The 18,706-nt window shown below is 48.3% G+C and overlaps 5 protein-coding genes across 5 annotated transcripts; 3 read left to right on the forward strand and 2 right to left on the reverse strand.

Moving 5' to 3' along the window:
* Nucleotides 1-508: 508 nt before the first annotated feature.
* EDB93DRAFT_1093098 (phosphofructokinase domain-containing protein) lies at nt 509-3,401 on the reverse strand (the record flags this gene model as incomplete). Its single annotated transcript, XM_041446483.1, has 10 exons — nt 509-911; nt 964-1,094; nt 1,153-1,693; nt 1,744-1,766; nt 1,816-2,082; nt 2,135-2,323; nt 2,375-2,468; nt 2,514-2,941; nt 2,995-3,265; nt 3,316-3,401. 10 exons carry the CDS (start codon nt 3,399-3,401, stop codon nt 509-511), a joined length of 2,433 nt encoding a protein of 810 aa, XP_041303217.1.
* A 2,044-nt stretch (nt 3,402-5,445) lies between these two features.
* EDB93DRAFT_1173834 (uncharacterized protein) lies at nt 5,446-7,996 on the forward strand. The gene is made up of 5 exons (XM_041450433.1): nt 5,446-6,140; nt 6,189-6,353; nt 6,403-6,546; nt 6,597-6,641; nt 6,691-7,996. Exons 1-5 carry the CDS (start codon nt 5,725-5,727, stop codon nt 7,847-7,849), a joined length of 1,929 nt encoding a protein of 642 aa, XP_041303218.1. The 5' UTR covers nt 5,446-5,724; the 3' UTR covers nt 7,850-7,996.
* A 2,728-nt stretch (nt 7,997-10,724) lies between these two features.
* Nucleotides 10,725-12,426, forward strand: EDB93DRAFT_1331395 (uncharacterized protein). Its single transcript, XM_041455207.1, has 3 exons — nt 10,725-10,917; nt 10,976-10,996; nt 11,045-12,426. The coding sequence occupies exons 1-3, from the start codon at nt 10,834-10,836 to the stop codon at nt 12,260-12,262; spliced, it is 1,323 nt and encodes a 440-aa protein (XP_041303219.1). The 5' UTR covers nt 10,725-10,833; the 3' UTR covers nt 12,263-12,426.
* Nucleotides 12,427-13,172: 746 nt separating this feature from the next.
* EDB93DRAFT_1242786 (CoA-transferase family III) lies at nt 13,173-14,696 on the reverse strand (the record flags this gene model as incomplete). Its single annotated transcript, XM_041452061.1, has 9 exons — nt 13,173-13,441; nt 13,494-13,836; nt 13,886-13,902; nt 13,924-14,035; nt 14,085-14,125; nt 14,242-14,255; nt 14,305-14,368; nt 14,419-14,614; nt 14,667-14,696. 9 exons carry the CDS (start codon nt 14,694-14,696, stop codon nt 13,173-13,175), a joined length of 1,086 nt encoding a protein of 361 aa, XP_041303220.1.
* A 2,646-nt stretch (nt 14,697-17,342) lies between these two features.
* On the forward strand, nt 17,343-18,567 carry EDB93DRAFT_1242787 (GPCR fungal pheromone mating factor; the record flags this gene model as incomplete). Its single annotated transcript, XM_041452062.1, has 5 exons — nt 17,343-17,541; nt 17,589-17,768; nt 17,818-17,933; nt 18,003-18,389; nt 18,490-18,567. The coding sequence occupies 5 exons, from the start codon at nt 17,343-17,345 to the stop codon at nt 18,565-18,567; spliced, it is 960 nt and encodes a 319-aa protein (XP_041303221.1).
* Nucleotides 18,568-18,706: the final 139 nt, after the last annotated feature.

The raw sequence follows: 18,706 nt of genomic DNA on the forward strand, positions 1-18,706 counted from the left end.
ACCATGTGGCTGTGTGATCCTCTCGTTTCGCACTCCGCTTTTTCATTATATGCTCTTGTACGTGGACCATATAGTGGTTGTAGTTGATTCTTAGATGTGACCATTATGCTTGGATCTCTGGCACACTCTTGTGATCAGCCTGGTCACAATCATGGCTACAGAATGCTATGTTTTTGTATTCACAAGGCAAATGCCCGCACTTGATTACAAGCTTGCGTTGCTTGTAATCATTTGTGGTCATTGCGCGGGTCTCAAATCGTTACCAAGTGGTAAGCGCTTAAGCACTAGCCCCCGGTGAAATTTAAATTAACTTACCTGCGCATTGTAGGCCAGAAGTTGGACAATGTGGGGGATGGGGTCGACGGCAATCGAGTGGATAAATTATATCATTCTGTTCATATCAGCATAACTACCAACCGTCTATCAAAGCGGATATATACCATGTACATCTAAATTGTATACAGAGATAACACATGTGACAGTGATTTTCCTATTCCTCTTGGTCAACTCACAAAATTTCAGGCCGCCCAGCCAGTGCCTCCACAAGGTCTTTAATCTCCGCCCACCAAGCTGTCTTTCCTCTGCGATTCTTCATATCTGCATGTTGCACCATCTCCTGGACCGGCACCCATTTAAGAGCAGACCCTTGTATTGTGATAACTGCAGCACTTTCAGGTGGCGCCTGCTTCACTTTGCCAACTTGTTTCTGCAGGGCATCGTGATGTTCTTCAAGGAATGCCATACATCTCAAAGATAGACGCGCGGCACGTGCGCGATCCATGGGTGATGGGACCCCACCCTGCAAGGTGTGTCCGAGGGAGGCGGAACGCGCATCGAAGAGGCTACCACCTTCTTCCTTGAACATCTTCGTTATGACGTCAGTGTTGTATACCGTCGACGCGCACTCATTGCTGGGAACCATCTCAGCAAGTTCACTATTTGAGTTCGAGACGTAAAACCAACCGAATGACCATACGACCCTCACTCCTGCCCTTGGCATCTAGCCCATAGCGGATCTTTAGGAATTTAACATCTTGGCGAAGGGTATCGAGGTTCATGCCCTGCTCTGGAGTGTAGACAATACTGGCACCAGTCTGAGTAGGCGCACTCATCAGGTTTATCCTCTCCGAACATCGGCAACGAATCACTCACGGCCAACGCGCCCATGGTAGCAAGGTACCCACACTTGCCACCTTGCGTCTCAACCACAAACACCCGATTCCTACTCGCACTCGCGCTCTGCTTGATCGAATCGCATGCATCTACAAGCGCGTTCAAACTTGTGTCACTACCCAAGCTGAACTCCGTCATCGGCACGTTATTTGATATCGTAGCTGGGAGATGGGCCATTGGGATGTGGAATGCGGGGTAGTGCTTCCGCCCACCCTCAAGGATCAGCAGCGCATTGAATGCCTCAAAACCGCCAATCATGAGAAGTGCGTGGAAGCTGTGCTCTTGGAAACGTGCAGCTACTGCGCCAAGGTCAACATCTGGAAGGGTACGGTTTGTGCCGAGCTCAGAACCGCCACGGGAGGTCCAGGCATCGACACCGAGCCAAGATAGCTCGTGAATGTTGTCGTCAAGCAGACCGCGGAAGCCATTGTGTACTGCAAGTGGGCGGTGACCTTGTTTGGTACAGTAACGTACTGCAGCCCGGGTGGCCGCATTCATACCGCCAGCCGGGGCGCCCATGCTACGTAGAATGAGACAACATTCTGTGAGATATAATGTACAAGGACGTACTGCATGATTGCAACACGCATTCTCTTCGCGATAAGATATCAGATTAAGCTTGATGGAATATGGTGAACTTACTCTGCAATGGGGCAGTTGCTTCTCTTTGAATAGCGTCGAGGTGGCAAAGAAACCCTCCAAGCTCTGGTAAAACTCAGGGTCACGCATGGACATTGCTTTTGCAAAGTCCTTTGCACCGATTGCATCAGCTACCGCACGGGTCATTGCGACGGCCTCCATAAGTGGCACGCGGGTTATTTTATTCTCCCTTACACCAATCATGTACGAAGGGGTGTCGGGCGTGGCCTCCAAAAGTGCCTTAACGGCCTCCTCGCCTTGTAGTGTCGGCTGAATCGAGCTGCAATGAATAATAATCAATGGACAAGTCATGAAGACCCACCAAAATCCGATCGAAAGCACAAGGCCTGCCACCACGCTGGGTGTGTCCAAGAGTTGTGACACGCGTATCAAGCCCAACACGTTCAGTAAGAAGTTCTTTGACGTATTCTGCGCGTATAGGCTGAAGATTCTCATCGAGCGCACCCTCGGCGACAATAACGATTGTTTTACGCTTTCCAGCTTCTCTGTGCTGTAAAGGAGGCTTGAGACAAGAACAAAGATTGAGAGGAATTGCACTCACGCTACGAATGGCTTCACACATATCATCCTCCCAGGTTCCCCCAGGAATAGTTTTGGGCGGGCATTCAGGGATAAAGATAAAGTCTGCACCAGAACTGAACTACAATAAGCATTGTATATCGGCAATAGTCACAGCGTACCTGACGCCAGCAAGCAAAGCCAGCCAGCCGCAGTGTCTCCCCATCACCTCCAGCACAAATGCACGCGAATGACTTGCAGCAGTCGAATTTATGTTATCGATAGCTTCGCAAATACGGTGTAATGCTGTCGGTGCACCGATAGTCAGATCTGTCATACTCATATCGTTGTCAATCGAGCCAACAAGGCCAACGATCTTGAGATGTCCGTGCTTCTCTGCCTGCTCTTCTGTTATCATACCTTGAGTGAGTAGTTGTGACACGAGGGAAGGCCATTCGGAACGAAATAGGTCGGCGCCAGTTAGGGAACCGTCACCGCCACAGACGGCAAGAGCATCAATTCCCTCTTTGATTAAGTTGTGTGCAGCAGAAAGACGACCTTCTGGAGTACGGAAAGCTGCCGATCGAGCTGTTCCGATGAGAGTACCACCCTGTCGAGTGATAGTCAGCATATATACGTTGTTGAGAAGATACACATACGCACCTCAGCAAACCAACCTCTAACATCATCCCACCCCACACGGACGATATATCGACCTTTCAATGTGCGGCCATGGTGATGATCACCCGTTCCATCTCGTAGAAGGTCACCATCTCCAAAACGGAGATTCTGCGTAAGATTAGTGGGTACTCCTCGATGAGCACATTTTAGTGCAGATGCATCAGCTGGAAGATCTGTGTGGAATGCATGTGCCTGCGTGTTGCCCCTCACAAGTCCCTCGTATCCTTCCCGTACAATCCACGTTTCGCAGCCTCTGTCACATGAATGTCGATGGAAGTTGAGCGCAGTGCAATCGGGACACACCTCGAGATGCCGATCTTGACGATGGCACGAACGACAGCATTCATGCCAGCACTGTCGCCTCCCGAAGTAAGGACTGCAAGCTTCATTTTGCCTGTGGATTGGGACATCGCGGGGGCAGCGGATGAAGGTGTTTGATGGCGATAGTGAAATAGTAGACAGTGGGCTGATCCAGTGTCGTGTGGCCGTAACAATCCACAGTCTAGTAGGTTGTGGCAAGCCGACCAGTGCGTATCGTATGATATTATAACGCGTTTAGAACCGACTTGGGCGTTTTCGGCTGCCATTTAAATCAGCCTATTTAATTTATTTCCCCGATTTATCGATCGAACGTTCATCGGTCGATGTTCGAGATATATCAATCTCTTACTATGTACTACAGCCCCATAAATGACCTTCTTGCAGGGCTTGCGACGGCAGCATCCTGCATCTCGTTGGATTGGTCAGGGTACTGTAGCCCTTGCGCGTACAGCCTCGGCACCGCCTGTTCCCTTCAGAAATGAACTAAACTGCTTGTCTTCCGCCGCCTTGCTATCTCGTCTGAAGTTGCAGTTGCAGGGGCTCGGATCGTGTAACAGCATGTGGCTGCATGAGGACGCGGAGTAAATGGCCAGTCTGTATGAAGTCTGCGCAGACTCCGCGCCAAAGTCTAGAGCCAATATCTTCATATCTGCCAGTGATCGGAAAGTTCCGCGCCTGCCTTCACCACCCCCCGTCTACATCAGCCACCATCATGTATCCTGCCATATGTGTCAACCGTCATGCTAATCTCGACACCCTTGTCAGCTAACCGTCACGGTTCTAGTCACCTGGAGGGAAGGCATAACAGACGTAGACTGGGATTTGCAGACAACGACATGGTGTTGGCAGGCGTGCAGGAAACAAGCAAACGCAGAGGAAGGAGTCAACAGACAAGCAGGGATCATCGAGGTAAAGACCCTGATGGCAGGCAGGCGGGATGGAGATTGTGCGGGATGATAGTGACATCGTGCGGCGGCCTTGACAAACTTCCCAGCATTTTTTGAATCCGAGCAACCCACTGACAGGACACAAGTCTACATTTAGTTTGCATAGACTGGCACTTGCTTCAGGCCGCTACAGCGTGCGGTATCACTCTATATACTATCAGCGTCATCACCATCTCTTCACACAAATGAGTTGGGACTGATACTGATAGTGAAATTCCACTTACTCAGCTGGCTAAATACATAAGTAGCGGGGTGTGCAAATACCGTCACTTGTCCATCTCGGTAAGTCAGTGGCTATGTCCTCTGTTATATCCAGTTACTGATGACTCCTCATAACAGATCTCTTTACCATTGACGTGTCTTCGAATATCTGAATCCCATCAGAATTGCAATCCTACATGACTTCACTTCAGGTCGAGCAATGGTTATGCTACATGGCGCTTACTGAAAAGTAGGCATCGGGTTTGGGGCTGAGAGGGCTGCTATTCAAAGGCATATCTTCCCAGAACACACAGTGCTGTGTACATGGTTTACGCGGTTGGCAGCCTTGCAACATGCTTTTCGAGTGAGAATGTTGCCAGCTGCACAATGCCATGGATGAACGTTATGCGGATGATTAGCATGCATGCTTTCATGCGGCCTTCGCTTCCTTAGTTGGACCCACACAACAAATCCTTCCTTCGAGTCCCTCGTCACCGAACGTTTGCCAAGTATCATATTTTGAACAGATTTCCACCATCGGTGGACGGTAGTTTGTCTTACTGCCGTGCTGAACGGTATTGCTCCTCATTACCCCCAAAATACCATGGTCACTTGCATCAGAATCATTCCAAATCACACGCTTGTCGGGTCTTGCGATTTTCATCGTCGAAAGCGTACAATTCTAATATGCACCTTCTCTATTTGAAGAGTTGAGCATTCCTTTGATTCCTTACTACGTGAACGGAAAGAACACTCTGAAGATGCTCAATAACAGACCCTGACTTTTTCCGTTAGACCGGAGCTCGAAGGTTATAGTTAACGCGCCAAAGACGTTTGGATGTTGCGGTGAGGCCCGGGTGTTGAACAATGAGACGAATTCAGAGTTGGTTGTTCGGCAAATTCAGTGGAATTGGTGGAAGGATCATGATTCAGAAACAACATTGGGATCCAGGACTGAGTACTGATTTCCGGCAGACATTTTCGTTACCAGACGATTGAACTTTGCAGGGCCAGAAGTCAAATACACGGAGTATGAAAGCGTTTTTCAAGCGTGTGATCAATCTTTTGTGGAAGCGCGATTTCGGACGGCAACGCCGTGTTCTTGTTCGTTTGCTCAGATAACGCAGGGCCCAGGTTGCGTCAATATTAATTAATGTGGATGACCTCGCTTCTGAATTTTCAGCTCGGATCCGAGTAACCGTCCTTCTCAGCATCTCTAGTACTCCTTCACTCCCTGTTGGTCATGGCAGTAAACAAACTTTCCTTTACAGCGCGGTACGCTCGTCAGCTCATTCGCGAGAGCATTTCTCGCCAACTTTGTGCTCTCCGTGAGTCCCACAATACAGAGCTACCCATTCATCCCTCAGGCTTAGGCGGTGCCTGCTCGAACAATACGTTGTTCGGCGCCAATCGCCCTTATGTTGAAGAAGCTCATCTAGATGACAGTATTCCTCTGAATGTCAAATTCTGTATTATTGGTGCTGGAGTAGCTGGGCTATATATCGCCATGATTCTCAAAGAACTTGGCATACAATTCGATCTCGTTGAAGCATCAGACCGCGCTGGGGGACGCTTGTATACCCATAAATTCAGCGAGGCTCCTCATGACTACTATGACGTAGGGGCTATGCGTTGGTTTGAATCTCCCGTAATGAAGAAGTAAGCAGGGCATTCTGGTTCTGAACACAATTTTAACATGAACATCAGAGCACTTGCTCTATTCGAAGATCTAAATGTTCCGTTGATTCCTTACTACATGAATGGTCAGAATACTCCCATAGTCTTCAACAACATTTTGGGCCCGCCTATGGACCTTGCGGAGTTCGACCCATACAAGTTCAGCGTCGCAAATGGCGGGACGGTCCCAGATGAGTACGAAGCCGTCTTATCTCTTGAGTGGGGCGCTAATATTTGAGGTCAGGTATGTGGCTATTGGAGTACAGAAAATCCTTCAGGAGGCGTCAGCACCCTACTTGCAGCTTTTGAGAGAAGACTTCGAACAAGGTTTTAAAAAACTCATGGAGGTAGACGAATACTCTATCAGGGAATACTTGCGCGTATACATGTGAGTTGGTGTTTCATAATGTTCCATCGTCTGTGTTAGATGATCATTAGGCAACTTGATTATCATACATGTCAATGGCTAGAGACAAATATTGCGTACGAGGTGCCTTGACTCCACCGCGATTCGCACTGACGTTCATATCAGCCCCAGCGACTTCTTTGATCAAGGTTTTACCGAGTACGTTATCCTGAGCTCGGACTTCCACGATCGGGAAGAATACGGATGGAAGTGCATAGACGGCGGCGCGTCGGTTGCAATTTCTGCTATGCTAAACAGGATTGCTCCCCATAAACCCGAGTATTGCACTACGGCTACTCGCATCGCTTTGAATCGTGTTCATGAGAAAGTGGAAGTCAAGCTTGTAACTCCATCGGGCCAATCATCCATTCGTCGGTATGACTCGGTTTTCAACACCACTCCCTTGGGTTGTTCACGAAACATGGACCTCGTCGATGCCGAGCTGTATCCTGCGCAAATAGATGCCTTGCGTTGTTTGCGATACGATACATCCTGCAAGGTCGCGATAAAGTTCCAGACCCCATGGTGGATCACACGGTGCGGCATAACGAAGAGTGGTACATCATTTGGTGATATCCCTATCCGCACGTGTTGCTATCCGTCCCACAGCATCCACGATGACCCGAAGGAGCCAGCCGTACTCATCGCCTCATACACAGTGGGTCAGGATGCCCAACGTATAGGGACCCTGATTAATCGGGACTCGCCTTCTGGGGAGTCACAGCTTAAGGAACTCGTATTGCGAGACCTTGCACGTTTGCACGCCAGATCTGGGATTACTTACGACTTTCTGGAAGCGCAGTACATCACGCATCATGCGTATGATTGGAGAGATAATCCATTTTCCGGTGGGGCATTTACGGTGTTTGCGCCAGGGCAATTCAGGCACCTGTACCCATATCTCATTCGTCCTGCTGCTGACGGTAAATTGCACTTTGCGGGGGAAGCCTCGAGTGCGCATCATGCGTGGGTTGTGGGTGCGCTTGAGTCGGCGCAACGGGCTGTCATACTCTCGTTACTGAGGTTTGGACGTCGGGATTTGGCAAATAAGGTGGAAGAACGCTGGGGACCTTCGTCTGAATTAGATTGGGAAGGACAGGAAACCGCATATATGCAGGCGATGCTTGGTTACTCGGAACCCAAGTGTGTAGCCAGGATGGGAACCCCAGAGAGCTACAGCGACCCAGAAGAGTATCATGATTTCGAGGATGAAAAGTCTAGTATTTCCACTACCAATGAGCCTGACAGTGACAAGATGTCTGATGGAAGATGTTATATAGCATGATCTGATGCTCGAGGGCTTATAGATATCACACTCACTGTTGTTGTGATGGCTACAGTAACAGAAAGACTCCTCCCAATATCGCAATGATTTCCATCACTTGCACATTATCAAACCAATGTTAACGTGCCCTTTGAGAATCATTCGAGCGGCCTAAGAGAAAATCTCATTGAACAGGTGCGACCTTGTGTGATTATTTGGAAAGCCTCTAAGGTATAAGTGGCGATGAGTAGTATACATAAGGTGGTCCAGCGAGAAAAAGGTGTAACCTTTTATATACGAACATATAGTTTAAATCAGTAGGTGACCCATGCAGCTGTGCAGCCGTACGCGCATAACCTTTAAAACAATAAAAACAGTTAGTACGTTTCTGAATGGTAGCAGTAGTAGAAGTTGGTAAAGTAAGACGCACGCGGGTGGACGCCGCGCTCCAAAGTCATTATAAGATTATATATTGTAGAATAAGTCCGAGTATATGCGTCCTTCTCGCCATCGTAGACTGCCACATCAGCTTGGCCCCGCAAATTCAATACATACGTGTTAACCATATAGCATGCACAGCTTGCACCAAGCTTTCAAGTCCTCGTACTAGGAGTCGATGCCGAAGAAAAATTCGACCATAAGCAAGCTGAAGGATGTGGAGAAGCTGATGATCTGGGCGAAAACCTGAAGGCTGTGGTCAGGTGATGCGAGGGCGGGAGGGAAAAAGGAACTTTACTATGCTCATGTCGGTTTGGTTCAGGTTGAGGTCTGCGAGGGAGCTGCCCACTGCAAATATTGTGAGACCGAGTCTGAGTCCTAAAGTGCAAGGACGAAACCAAATATCTGTGTGGACTGTCAGTACGTTAATATATGTGATATATCCAGAGAATAAAGGGGTATGAACGACAGTAACAAGATGCGGATCGAAGGGGAAAGAAAACCTAGAACAGACCTGCGAGAATATTGACAGCCACTTGCGTGATCGCCATAACCCATGCGATCACAACCGATAAGCACATACTACACGCTATACGTATAGCAAGTTAACAATAACGGTGAGGTTATCGATCGTAGCTGCGAGCTGATAATCACAAGCTCGGATACCAATCCAATTCGAATGTTTGGAATAACAAGACGGAGAGGTAAGTGACTTTGACAATGATCTTTGGGACAGGCTTGCGGTAGGTTGAAGCCTCCAAAAGATGAAGTACTTATACAAGTACGGAGCGAAAGACCGATGTTATGATTCGCATATTGTGGTCGCCATGGTACAAGTCATCAGACATGACAAATCACAAGATCGCCGGGTATCACCTCAGTCATCGAGGGACCGATTGAAGGCAAGATTCCTCTGTAGTCCGGGATTTAGATATTCTACCTCGTTGGCGCTGTGCTAAGTTTTGGCATCAGGTAGCGGCTAGTCCGTTCGCATGTGGCACATCTGTCGGCGACGTAATAACCTGACGATAGCTTCGCACCAAAGCGAGAAACAGGTAACTGATAGAATGAAAGATGATACAATTGAACGATCCCTGATCAATCATGATGCTAGCCTGACTCTTCGGAATGACAAAGTCAATGCTTGGTAAACCTTAAAATTAACTCTAAATATATGCAAATAGTCTGATACATCCAGGCTGTTCCGAACCTGTTCAGGCTGGGCGGTTTCACAGCGCGCGGCATTCAGTCGAAAACAACCCCAGTTTTAAGTAATATCGCGTGTGGTTTCACCATTTCAGTATCTTGCATTCACAAGGCCAGGTACGGTCTTGTACAATTCACCGTGATATTAGGGTCCGCCATGGGCAGAGGTGCCCGAGTAGTACCCGCCCGGGTTACGGGTTAGACCACACACTCCTTCCAAACAGACCAGATCACGAACTCGGAACAATGCAGATCAGTTTATACTCTCCCCCACCAAACCTCGTGAATCGGATTCCAAAGAGAAGAGTGACGCTGATGTTTGGGAGCTAGCGGCAGACAGCGAAATTATTTGTAAGTTCAGCCTACCATCTTGCAGTCATTGATTTGATCACTGGTTGACTCAGGTCAATCACGCGCACAATGGAAGTCAAAAGTTTACGACCATTGGAGTCCTTTTCCATCGTGGCAGTATGCTAATGATACTTGTCGTAGTTCTCGGAGCGCTTTGACTCCCAAATATAGTAGAGCGATTTATGCGGACCTCGACGTTGAAATCCTGTTGTGTGATACCAGGAAGTCCGAACATCACGGTCACTGTCTTGGTCTGGGCGGTGTGATTGGATCCATTGGCCGCTGGAAGGCGCTCCTGTTTGCAGGTATTTTGTTTTTTACAAGAAAGGAAAGTTATCTAGAACGCAACGTCGTCAACAAAGTCGCGTAGTAGTTAAATTTTGAGATCGCTTCACTCACCACATGATGAGCTCACGCAGTTACCAGATACACTGATCCTATCTCCAGTGAGTGGAAATTTGCCAGTTGGCTGGTGCTAATATTGAAATTTCCCCCAGGCTTGTAGCGTGCAGCTTCTAGAATCTTGCGTGTCGCTAGTAGATGCAGAAGTGGAAACCCGTGCGACTGAAGAGGGTGTGCACTCCAGAACTCCCGAATTTTAAATCAAAAGAGTGCAATCGCTCTCATACGGACTTGCGAGGGTATGCATCAAGTGAGAGAAATGAATAGCATAGTGTCAGCACCTATCTTATTCCCTTTCTCTCCGCTTGATACACCCGGATCAAGTGCATCGAGACCGCAGGCCGCGCTGAACTTTGTCCGTTGTGGCTGAAATATTGAACGCCCATTTTTGACTTCGACCTGTGGACAAGACCTAGATCAGTATTGTTCCTTCAAATCCACTACGATTTGAGTGTAACATGTTACCCCTTTTGTTCGCATTAACTAAGAAAGAGCCACCCACAGAGACACATCCACACATGTACTGTGGCCGTCGGAGTTTGCCTTCATGATACTTGGGAGGTTAAAACGCTGACCGTCTTCATTTCAACTCTTCTCATTAAACCAATATGCAGAAAATCGAGGGGGTCATAACCAACTCACAAGCAGATTTTTCTCCACTCTTAGAGATCATATGCGCACCGCAAACTGTTGTAAGTGTTTGTTATACAGGCACTCGCGTTTGCGCATAATGACATTCTTTCGCTTCAGCTCGCACGATGCGAAGAGACCGTATGTATATTGCGATATATCAAATGGCATTGTATTGAACATTATTAGATTACAGACCTCGAAACTTCACATTCCAAGTCTCCAAACACTGATCAGTCTACCATGGAGAAAGACGTCAGTGACATCATCGCCAAACGCCACCAGCAGCTGGATACAGTTTTGCTCGAGATATCTGGTGTAGAAAGCGTGATGTATGGTGCAATGAAAGCCCATCAGAAATTAGTCGAAAAGAAGGACAGGATCACGCAGTCGATATCTCTGCACAAGGGACTCGTGTCGGGTCTCAGGCGCTTGCCAACCGAAATCCTGTCCGAGATTTTCCATCATTGTCTCCCAGAATCTTGCGACCAACTGCCATCCGGGCTACAAGCGCCCCTGCTTCTGACTGAAGTATGCCGACGATGGAGGGAAGTTGCTATCGGCACGCGCAGTTTATGGAGCAGGCTGTCGGTTCAGGTTGACTACCGGCGCTGGGGGTCGCAAGCCTCCGGTTACGACCTATGGCTCAGGCGATCACGAGGGTGTCCGCTCTCGTTGGTTCTCTCGTGTCAGGAAACCGATCCGATGAGGATACAACGCCTTCTTCAGCCCTACATGAAGCAAATCGCGACACTCTCTGTCGCATTTGAACGAGACGTGCTCCAACCTGGACTTTTGTTGCACGAGCTCCCGGCACTTCAGGAGCTGGCAATCCAGGGGGTGCGGGACTCGTATGGATACTTTCCAGCTATTCCACGAACTATCACGCGACTGCCGCATACCTTGCGCAGTCTCAAGGTCGTTGACCGGCGTTTAAACACCATGCGCTTAACTCCTTTCTCTCCCGCTATGGCGCACCTCACAAATCTTGATATCGCCATACTGCAGTACCCCAGTGCAGTCCTCCATTTACTCCAACTATGCCCCAACCTCTCCTCGCTCAAGATCCACATACAATTCGGCTACAGAGTCGAAAACTTAGAGTCATTCACGCACACCAAAATCCAAACCCTCCACATCCGACGCCAATGCCCGTCAGCAGACGATTTATCCAGCCTGTTAAATGCTCTATCGCTCCCCAGTTTGCGGGTGATCAAATATCACTGCGATCATGGTCTACCATGTTTTCATAATGCGATGAGGGAATTTTTGGCACGGTCGAAGTGTCCCTTGGAGAGCTTGGTTTTTAGCGGTTTGGGTATACCAGCGGAGGCGGATGAGGAGTTAGAGCAATACCTTGATATCATTCCTTCTCTCGAAATACGGCTAGTAGAAGATCACACTTGATACCCGTATTAATGCTTGATTAGTTGTTGTACATTAGAAATCAACCCGGTCGTAGATGTAGAACTGTCTCCATGTGTAGTAGACCGTACTACTGTATTCTGTGGGGTCTTTACATTACACTACGTACAACCTTGGCATTTCGGTAGACCCGCCACATGTCTCCGCACCTCCCTTTACGGTAGATGTGCCTTTACACCGTGACGCCGCTGTGGTGTAAAGGTACTAGCAAGTAGACAGCGAGAATGACCAAAGATACGAGTTCGAAGAAGAATCGATCGGTCGGTCGAGAAAAGATGCAGCACTTGAAGCGTTAAGTAACAATTTACACGGGAAAACAGAAGTTCTAAAGAGATCGAACCTGCTGGAAACGTGAATAGCACCGAGTGTGATTCTGCTATCGATTACGATGGTACATGCCCCAGCTATATACGACTCAACAGCCAAACAAAGAATTATTACTCTACGAAGCATGCAAGGGCGCAGAGGAACATGCATGTGTTTGGCTGCCACACAGCTCATGGCTTGCGATCCAGGTCTTACGGAATATTAATAGATGTGGGGGTACTCTTTTTTCTGGCTTCAAGATTCCGCAAACATATTCTTGGTCAGAAACCTGCAGTTATCTGGGATCATTAAGATGGCTGGGATTGCGAACATAAAAGGTAGAGTGAGGTAAGCGATAAGTGTGTTAGACCATGATCGTCGGTGGTGAGCGCCTAGGAGATGGAATAGGCATGGTTTAGGCAGATAGCCGTGGGTGGGTGTGCTTGTAATGAAGTTTGTCTATCGCATTGGAAATCACACAAGGAACTGTATAATTCACCAACACAGTCCCCCACCGTACTGAGCCATCATTTTCAGTTAATCGGCATTTAGTCATGGTTGTCTCTAAGACGTTATATTTCATTCCTCATAATCTCGATTTGGGACGTTCTAGTTCTCGTGCTTCTTTACCCAATGCTCCCTCAGTGACAAGTTGCCTCATGTCCTTTTCAGACAATCCGAGTTCTCTGAGAATGTCTGCAGTGTGTTTCCCTGGATCCAGTGTTTTGATTTCATTTTGTGGAAGTGATGATGGTGATGTTCTGCTGAACTCCGGATGAGGCATAGGGTAGAGAGATCCGTGGAGCTGAGCTGCTTCTGCGGGAGACAGGACTGGAACTGCACAAGCGTCAGTGCCTGATGATGGTAATCGATCAGCATGAGAACTTTTCTGTGATACAATACTTGCCGTGGAAAACATCCGTCCAGAAGTCTCTTGGCTGTGTTCTGAACCCGTCTTCGAGATACTTGCGAAGTTTGGGCCATTCTTCCTTTTTATACTGCATCGACCGCGACGGTAGCCAGCTCCCTTGATTTCCACTGGATTTTATGACCTCGTTGAATTTGTCAATAAATTGCGCAAAGAACTGGGGCTCAAGACACCCTATGCTCATCCATTTTCCGTCTGAGCAGGTGTAAACATCGTAGAACGGTGCACCACCGTCAAGGACATTCGTGCCTCGCGGTCCTGCCCAAGCACCGCTCCCAGCACTTATAAGTGGAAAAGACGATATATAGCGCGAACCAGAGACCTGTCATCTATATTTATAAATCATTGAGACGAGATGCTCCAGCACGTACCATGTCCACATTCACGACTTATCCATGGCCACTCCTACCTCGCTCGGTTATAGCCAGCAATATACCATTCGCACAAAGTAGGCCTCCTCCGGCAAAGTCAGCAATTAGATTCAAAGGAAAGGTGGGCTCGTCTATTGTTCCTGGAAGCATCTGCAAAAAGAGTTTATACATGCCTCGTCAAAGTAGAAGCGAGGCGCACGGAGAGAATACCGCTAAGGGCGATATAATTGATATCATGACCTATGACAAGAACCTTAGACTAAACCACGCGTATATTATGGTATTTACCAGCCATCTTAGAGTGTGTGCCTTGAAATCGTTGAGAAAGTGCAAGAACATAAACCTGACGCGCATACCATTTCTTGGGAACCTTGAGGCGTATCAGCTGGATGGTATTTCAGAAGCTCACGTGTACTCACCCTGCAAGCCTTGCATATATAAGTCTGTCATTCAGACCTTCCCGCTTGTCACTTGTATGAAACACTGCAGGACCAAGCCCAAGCTTCTCAAGGTCTAAATAGATCGATGAGGACGTTGGCACTCTGCTTTAGCGATGAGATCCTTCGCGACTCGCAGTCCGCTCACAGTCTTCAGGTCCAACGCGATCGACCGCTTTCCCACAGAAAGCAAATCCCCATTAGTTGAGGAAGGGCGATCGATGCGGATAACGGATGCTCCGTTGTGGGCAAGTACCAGACCTGCGAATGGACCCGGTGCGAGGCCTGCAAACTGCTGACGTTTGTTTCAAGTTGTTTCACTTCAAAACCCAACTACAACATACTTCTATAACTTTGATGCCATTGAGCGACATTGGTTGGAACGAACCTTCACGATGCACTATGTAGTCAGTGCAGGGTAAACAGTAAACACGCGCTTCTTTGCCTTGGTAGCCAATGACATTCTCCGGAGCGTGTTCACACGATAAGTTGAGACGAATGACTGTCCGCACTAAGTCTATTCGGTGGGGGAAAGATCGAATGCCCTACAAGTAGATAGGCGACTGCTTATATACTGTAGGGAAGGAAATGAGACAGAAGGAAGTAAATAATTAAGAGAGAATAGTGACGACGGTAAATATTGGTCGCCATCATCAATGATAATTGCGGGAACTGGACTTGAACTTGAACTTCTGTCTTTATATCTAACCAGGTTGGGCACAGTAGTTCTGTCGAAACTTCAAATCACAAGTCTAAAAGATCAAAGCAAGGATTTAGTTCAAACATGAAGTTTGTCCTTCCAATTACCAGTACACTTTCACTTGTTGAACACCGCTGCATGAACAACGGTAAGGTTTCTTGATGGCCTTTTGCTCAACTAATTACCTGTTTCAGCTTTCGAGATAGCCCAGGCTGCCAATCGATAACAGCTGGCAGGCGCTTCCAAACGCACGGTCATTATCAATGATAATCCTCATTGCAGACATCTAGGCGCTCGTCGATCTTGTTTGCTACCCACCACGCCTGCTGACTCGTGACCCTCTTGACAAGCACATCCACCTATCTTTTCTACTTGCCGCTAGATGGATGAAACCGATCCTCCTCGGAAGAAATGCTGGGGGCGGCCGAAGCCAAGTCATTCAGACCGGTAGAGGATAGAGGCAGGGCAACCAGTCACGATGTATGACATTTTATCTTGACAACTACATCATTTACAATCATTATAGCCGTCCTCTCTCTCCCCTTCGAGAAATGGGTCCCGTTGACGACTCATGGGGTCAGTTCGCAAGATCTTGGGCAACGTGACCAAGCGCTTGACAGTCCCCCAACCCTGAACCCACGGCTGCAAGTTCCGGCCTACAGGACACCCAACCTATTCAATCAACTAAGGTAAGTATTTGCCAAATACTCGGCAAGACCTTCCGAAGGATATTCAGAACTGGATCAGCAGCACCGAGGGCGCTTCCACGGATCTTCTGGTTGTCTGGCATGGCAGGCAAGGCCAAATCGGCTGTCGCCCATACAATAGCCAACTGGTATACTTCGATCGTACTCGGCAAGTGGATCACCTTCAGGACAACACTTTTACGACGATTGCAAGCGAATTGGCGGACTGCGACCCTATCCTACGGCGAGCCTTGGCGCAAGTAGTTCGTGAGTACAGCGGACTCAAGCACACTCCGGATATCACAAAACAATGGCAGGAACTGATCATTGGACCCACAAGCATAGCCTCCAAAACTGCACCCATCCTGATTGTCATTGAGGCATTGGATGAGAGTGGTAAAGCTAATTCCCGGGAACAGATTCTTCGTCTGCTCGCAGTAAAACTAAACACTTCCACTTCACGACTATCCGAACTCCCAGTCAACTTCCGCATTCTCCTCACTTCCCGCCCTCTTGACGACATTCATAATGCTCCGCATGCCGCATCACATGTTCATCGGGGAAACATAGTTTGCTACAGAATGCTCTGTAGCACTCTGTAACACCCTGTAACATTTCGTAGCACAATTCATCTCACTGATGTTCGGCATGTTTCCCTGGATGACATCTCATCTGCGTCCACAAAACTCGTCATTGAACTTTATATCTCTCACAAGCTACAAGATCTGCGTCACGTTGCCCGCTGTAAGGTGCTCGCTCTGAAATCTGATGGCCTGTTTGAATGGGCTCGTCTCGCCTCAATATCTCAAGAGCACGAACTTCGTGAGCCGAGGCCTGATGCACCGTCTCCATGACATTTCCAAAACATCCGCCAAAGGCGTGCATATATTGGATGAGACGTGCCAACGCATCTTGGCAGATATCATGCCAAAGCACAAGCACGAGGAAGCGTTCTCAATCTTTCGATCTGCGATTGGTCAAATTCTTGCATCGTCAGAACCGCTTCCCATCAATGCGTTGAACATGACGCGACAATGTTTTTACAGGCGACGATGACCGCTACGATGCAAGTTACTCGTGAAGTATATTCAATAGGCTCCTCGCTTCGGGTCGTGGACTCAGAGCGCGCGCTTCGCTTCAACATTGACTCCTTAGAGAATTCGTACTTACCCAACTCTTCCGTCCATGATTTGGAAAAACGAGTCAAAGAATCTATTCTGACTGAGCTCTCATACTCATTTGCGAAGCACTTCAAGGCCACACTGGCGGTGATATGTCCCATTCTCACTGGACAGACATCGCATCATTTCAGGTTCACAGGACACAACAGTCTGGGTGTGGGACGTAGCGACTGGCAAGGCATTGGGTACCCTCCAGGGGCACACTGACTGGGTTCGGTCAGTCGCAATCTCGCTGGATGGAAATCACGAAATATTTGTAATCCACATAGTATCTGGAGTCCACAAAATGTTCGGCATCCACAAAATATTCGAAATCCGCGGAGTATCTGAAGTCCACAAAATCCACAAAATGAATCCACACCTAGATTACATATCATGAATTCTACTCAAGGCCTATAAACGTGTTGTTGTCTCCTTTGACAGCACATCGTTATCCTGCCTTTCACTCTCATTATGCACCCAGAGTTCACACCAGTTTCGTTCCTCGCAGCTCTGTCGCTGCTTCTCCCTCTGCCATCGCAATGGCGAGCACGAAATGTTGCAACTCTCTCTATCATTGCCTGGCTTTTCATTCTCAATTTCGTGTATGGCATCGATGCCATTATTTGGAGCAACAACGTGAACATCGTCGTCCCAGTGTGGTGTGATATCAGTGCGTTCGATCGTGACGGTGAAGTTTCTTTGCTGACTCCCTTCGAGCCAGCAAAATCATTATAGGGTCTACGTTTGCCCTTCCCGCTGCCTGCCTTTGCATTTGCATTCATATCGAGCACGTCGCATCGGTGAATCGGGGCAGAACTTTGCTGAGTGACAAATGCACTCGCCAGCTTTTCGAACTGTTCATGTGTTTCGGACTGCAGATGGTCTCCATGGGACTTCGTATGAGCAGTTCTTCTCGGACGTTGTGTCATGCTGATCATTTTGCCAGACTACATCGTGCAAGGCCATAGGTTCGACATCATCGAGGGGTATGGTTGTCGCCCGGCGACATATGTCTCAATCCCCGCTATCTTTCTCATCTGGTTGCCTCCGCTTGTGCTATCCGTGATTTCTCTTGGGTTTGCATGTGCGTTACTTTCCCTGTTGATTTTTTTCTTCACTAAGTCATTTTAGGCGCTTCTTTCGTCCATTTCACTGCGACGTCGGTCTAAATTCGCACGTCACCTCGAAACATCTCGGAATGGCCTGACGACTTTTCGTTACTTCCGTCTGATGCTCATGGCGATCGTAGAAATGATCTGGAACATCATGGTCACGTCCTACACCCTTTGGTTCGTCGCAATGGACGTGCGCCCGTGGACGAACTGGGATGACGTGCATTGGGACTTCTCGCGCATAGACTTATATCCCGCTGCCTTCATGCCAAAGATCGCACTCACCAACTATTACCTCGTCTGGTGGGTCGTTCCGGCCTCCACCTTCATTTTCGTAGCGTTCTTTGCTTTCGGCAAAGACGCCGTGAATGAATACACGGCATGCATGATGTGGATACGCCGAAATGTCCTCAAGCGAACGAACGAACGAACCGCTCCAAACTCCACTCCACTCACGGAGTATGTCATATGCTCTCAACATTGATTTCTTGTCTGACTGTCTTCAGGTTTCCTCGCGTTGTTTTGCCATCCCGGCCGAAAAGGCTAAGGCCCGCAAAATATTCGATGCCCTCAACGCAAACTAGATTCGACGTTGGCGTCCGTGACTATCATTCATCCTCCCGTACCAAACAAGCTGTTCAATTTCCCGCACCTGCCTATCATTCGCGAGCGTATGGATCTAGAGATAATTTCCGGGCGCTGGACGCCCCTCCAAACCACCCT

Source organism: Suillus bovinus (assembly GCF_016758785.1).
Source record: "Suillus bovinus strain UH-Sbo-P2 chromosome Unknown EDB93scaffold_79, whole genome shotgun sequence".
Classification (NCBI taxonomy): Eukaryota; Fungi; Basidiomycota; class Agaricomycetes; order Boletales; family Suillaceae; genus Suillus; species Suillus bovinus.

Coding starts and splice junctions, on each gene's coding strand:
- EDB93DRAFT_1331395 (XM_041455207.1), top strand. CDS start 10,834: ATGCAGAAAATCGAGGGGGTCATAACCAACTCACAAGCAGATTTTTCT. Junction 10,918..10,975: donor TATGCGCACCGCAAACTGTT/GTAAGTGTTTGT, acceptor CTTTCGCTTCAG/CTCGCACGATGCGAAGAGAC. Junction 10,997..11,044: donor TCGCACGATGCGAAGAGACC/GTATGTATATTG, acceptor GAACATTATTAG/ATTACAGACCTCGAAACTTC.
- EDB93DRAFT_1173834 (XM_041450433.1), top strand. CDS start 5,725: ATGGCAGTAAACAAACTTTCCTTTACAGCGCGGTACGCTCGTCAGCTC. Junction 6,141..6,188: donor GAATCTCCCGTAATGAAGAA/GTAAGCAGGGCA, acceptor CATGAACATCAG/AGCACTTGCTCTATTCGAAG. Junction 6,547..6,596: donor GAATACTTGCGCGTATACAT/GTGAGTTGGTGT, acceptor GATGATCATTAG/GCAACTTGATTATCATACAT.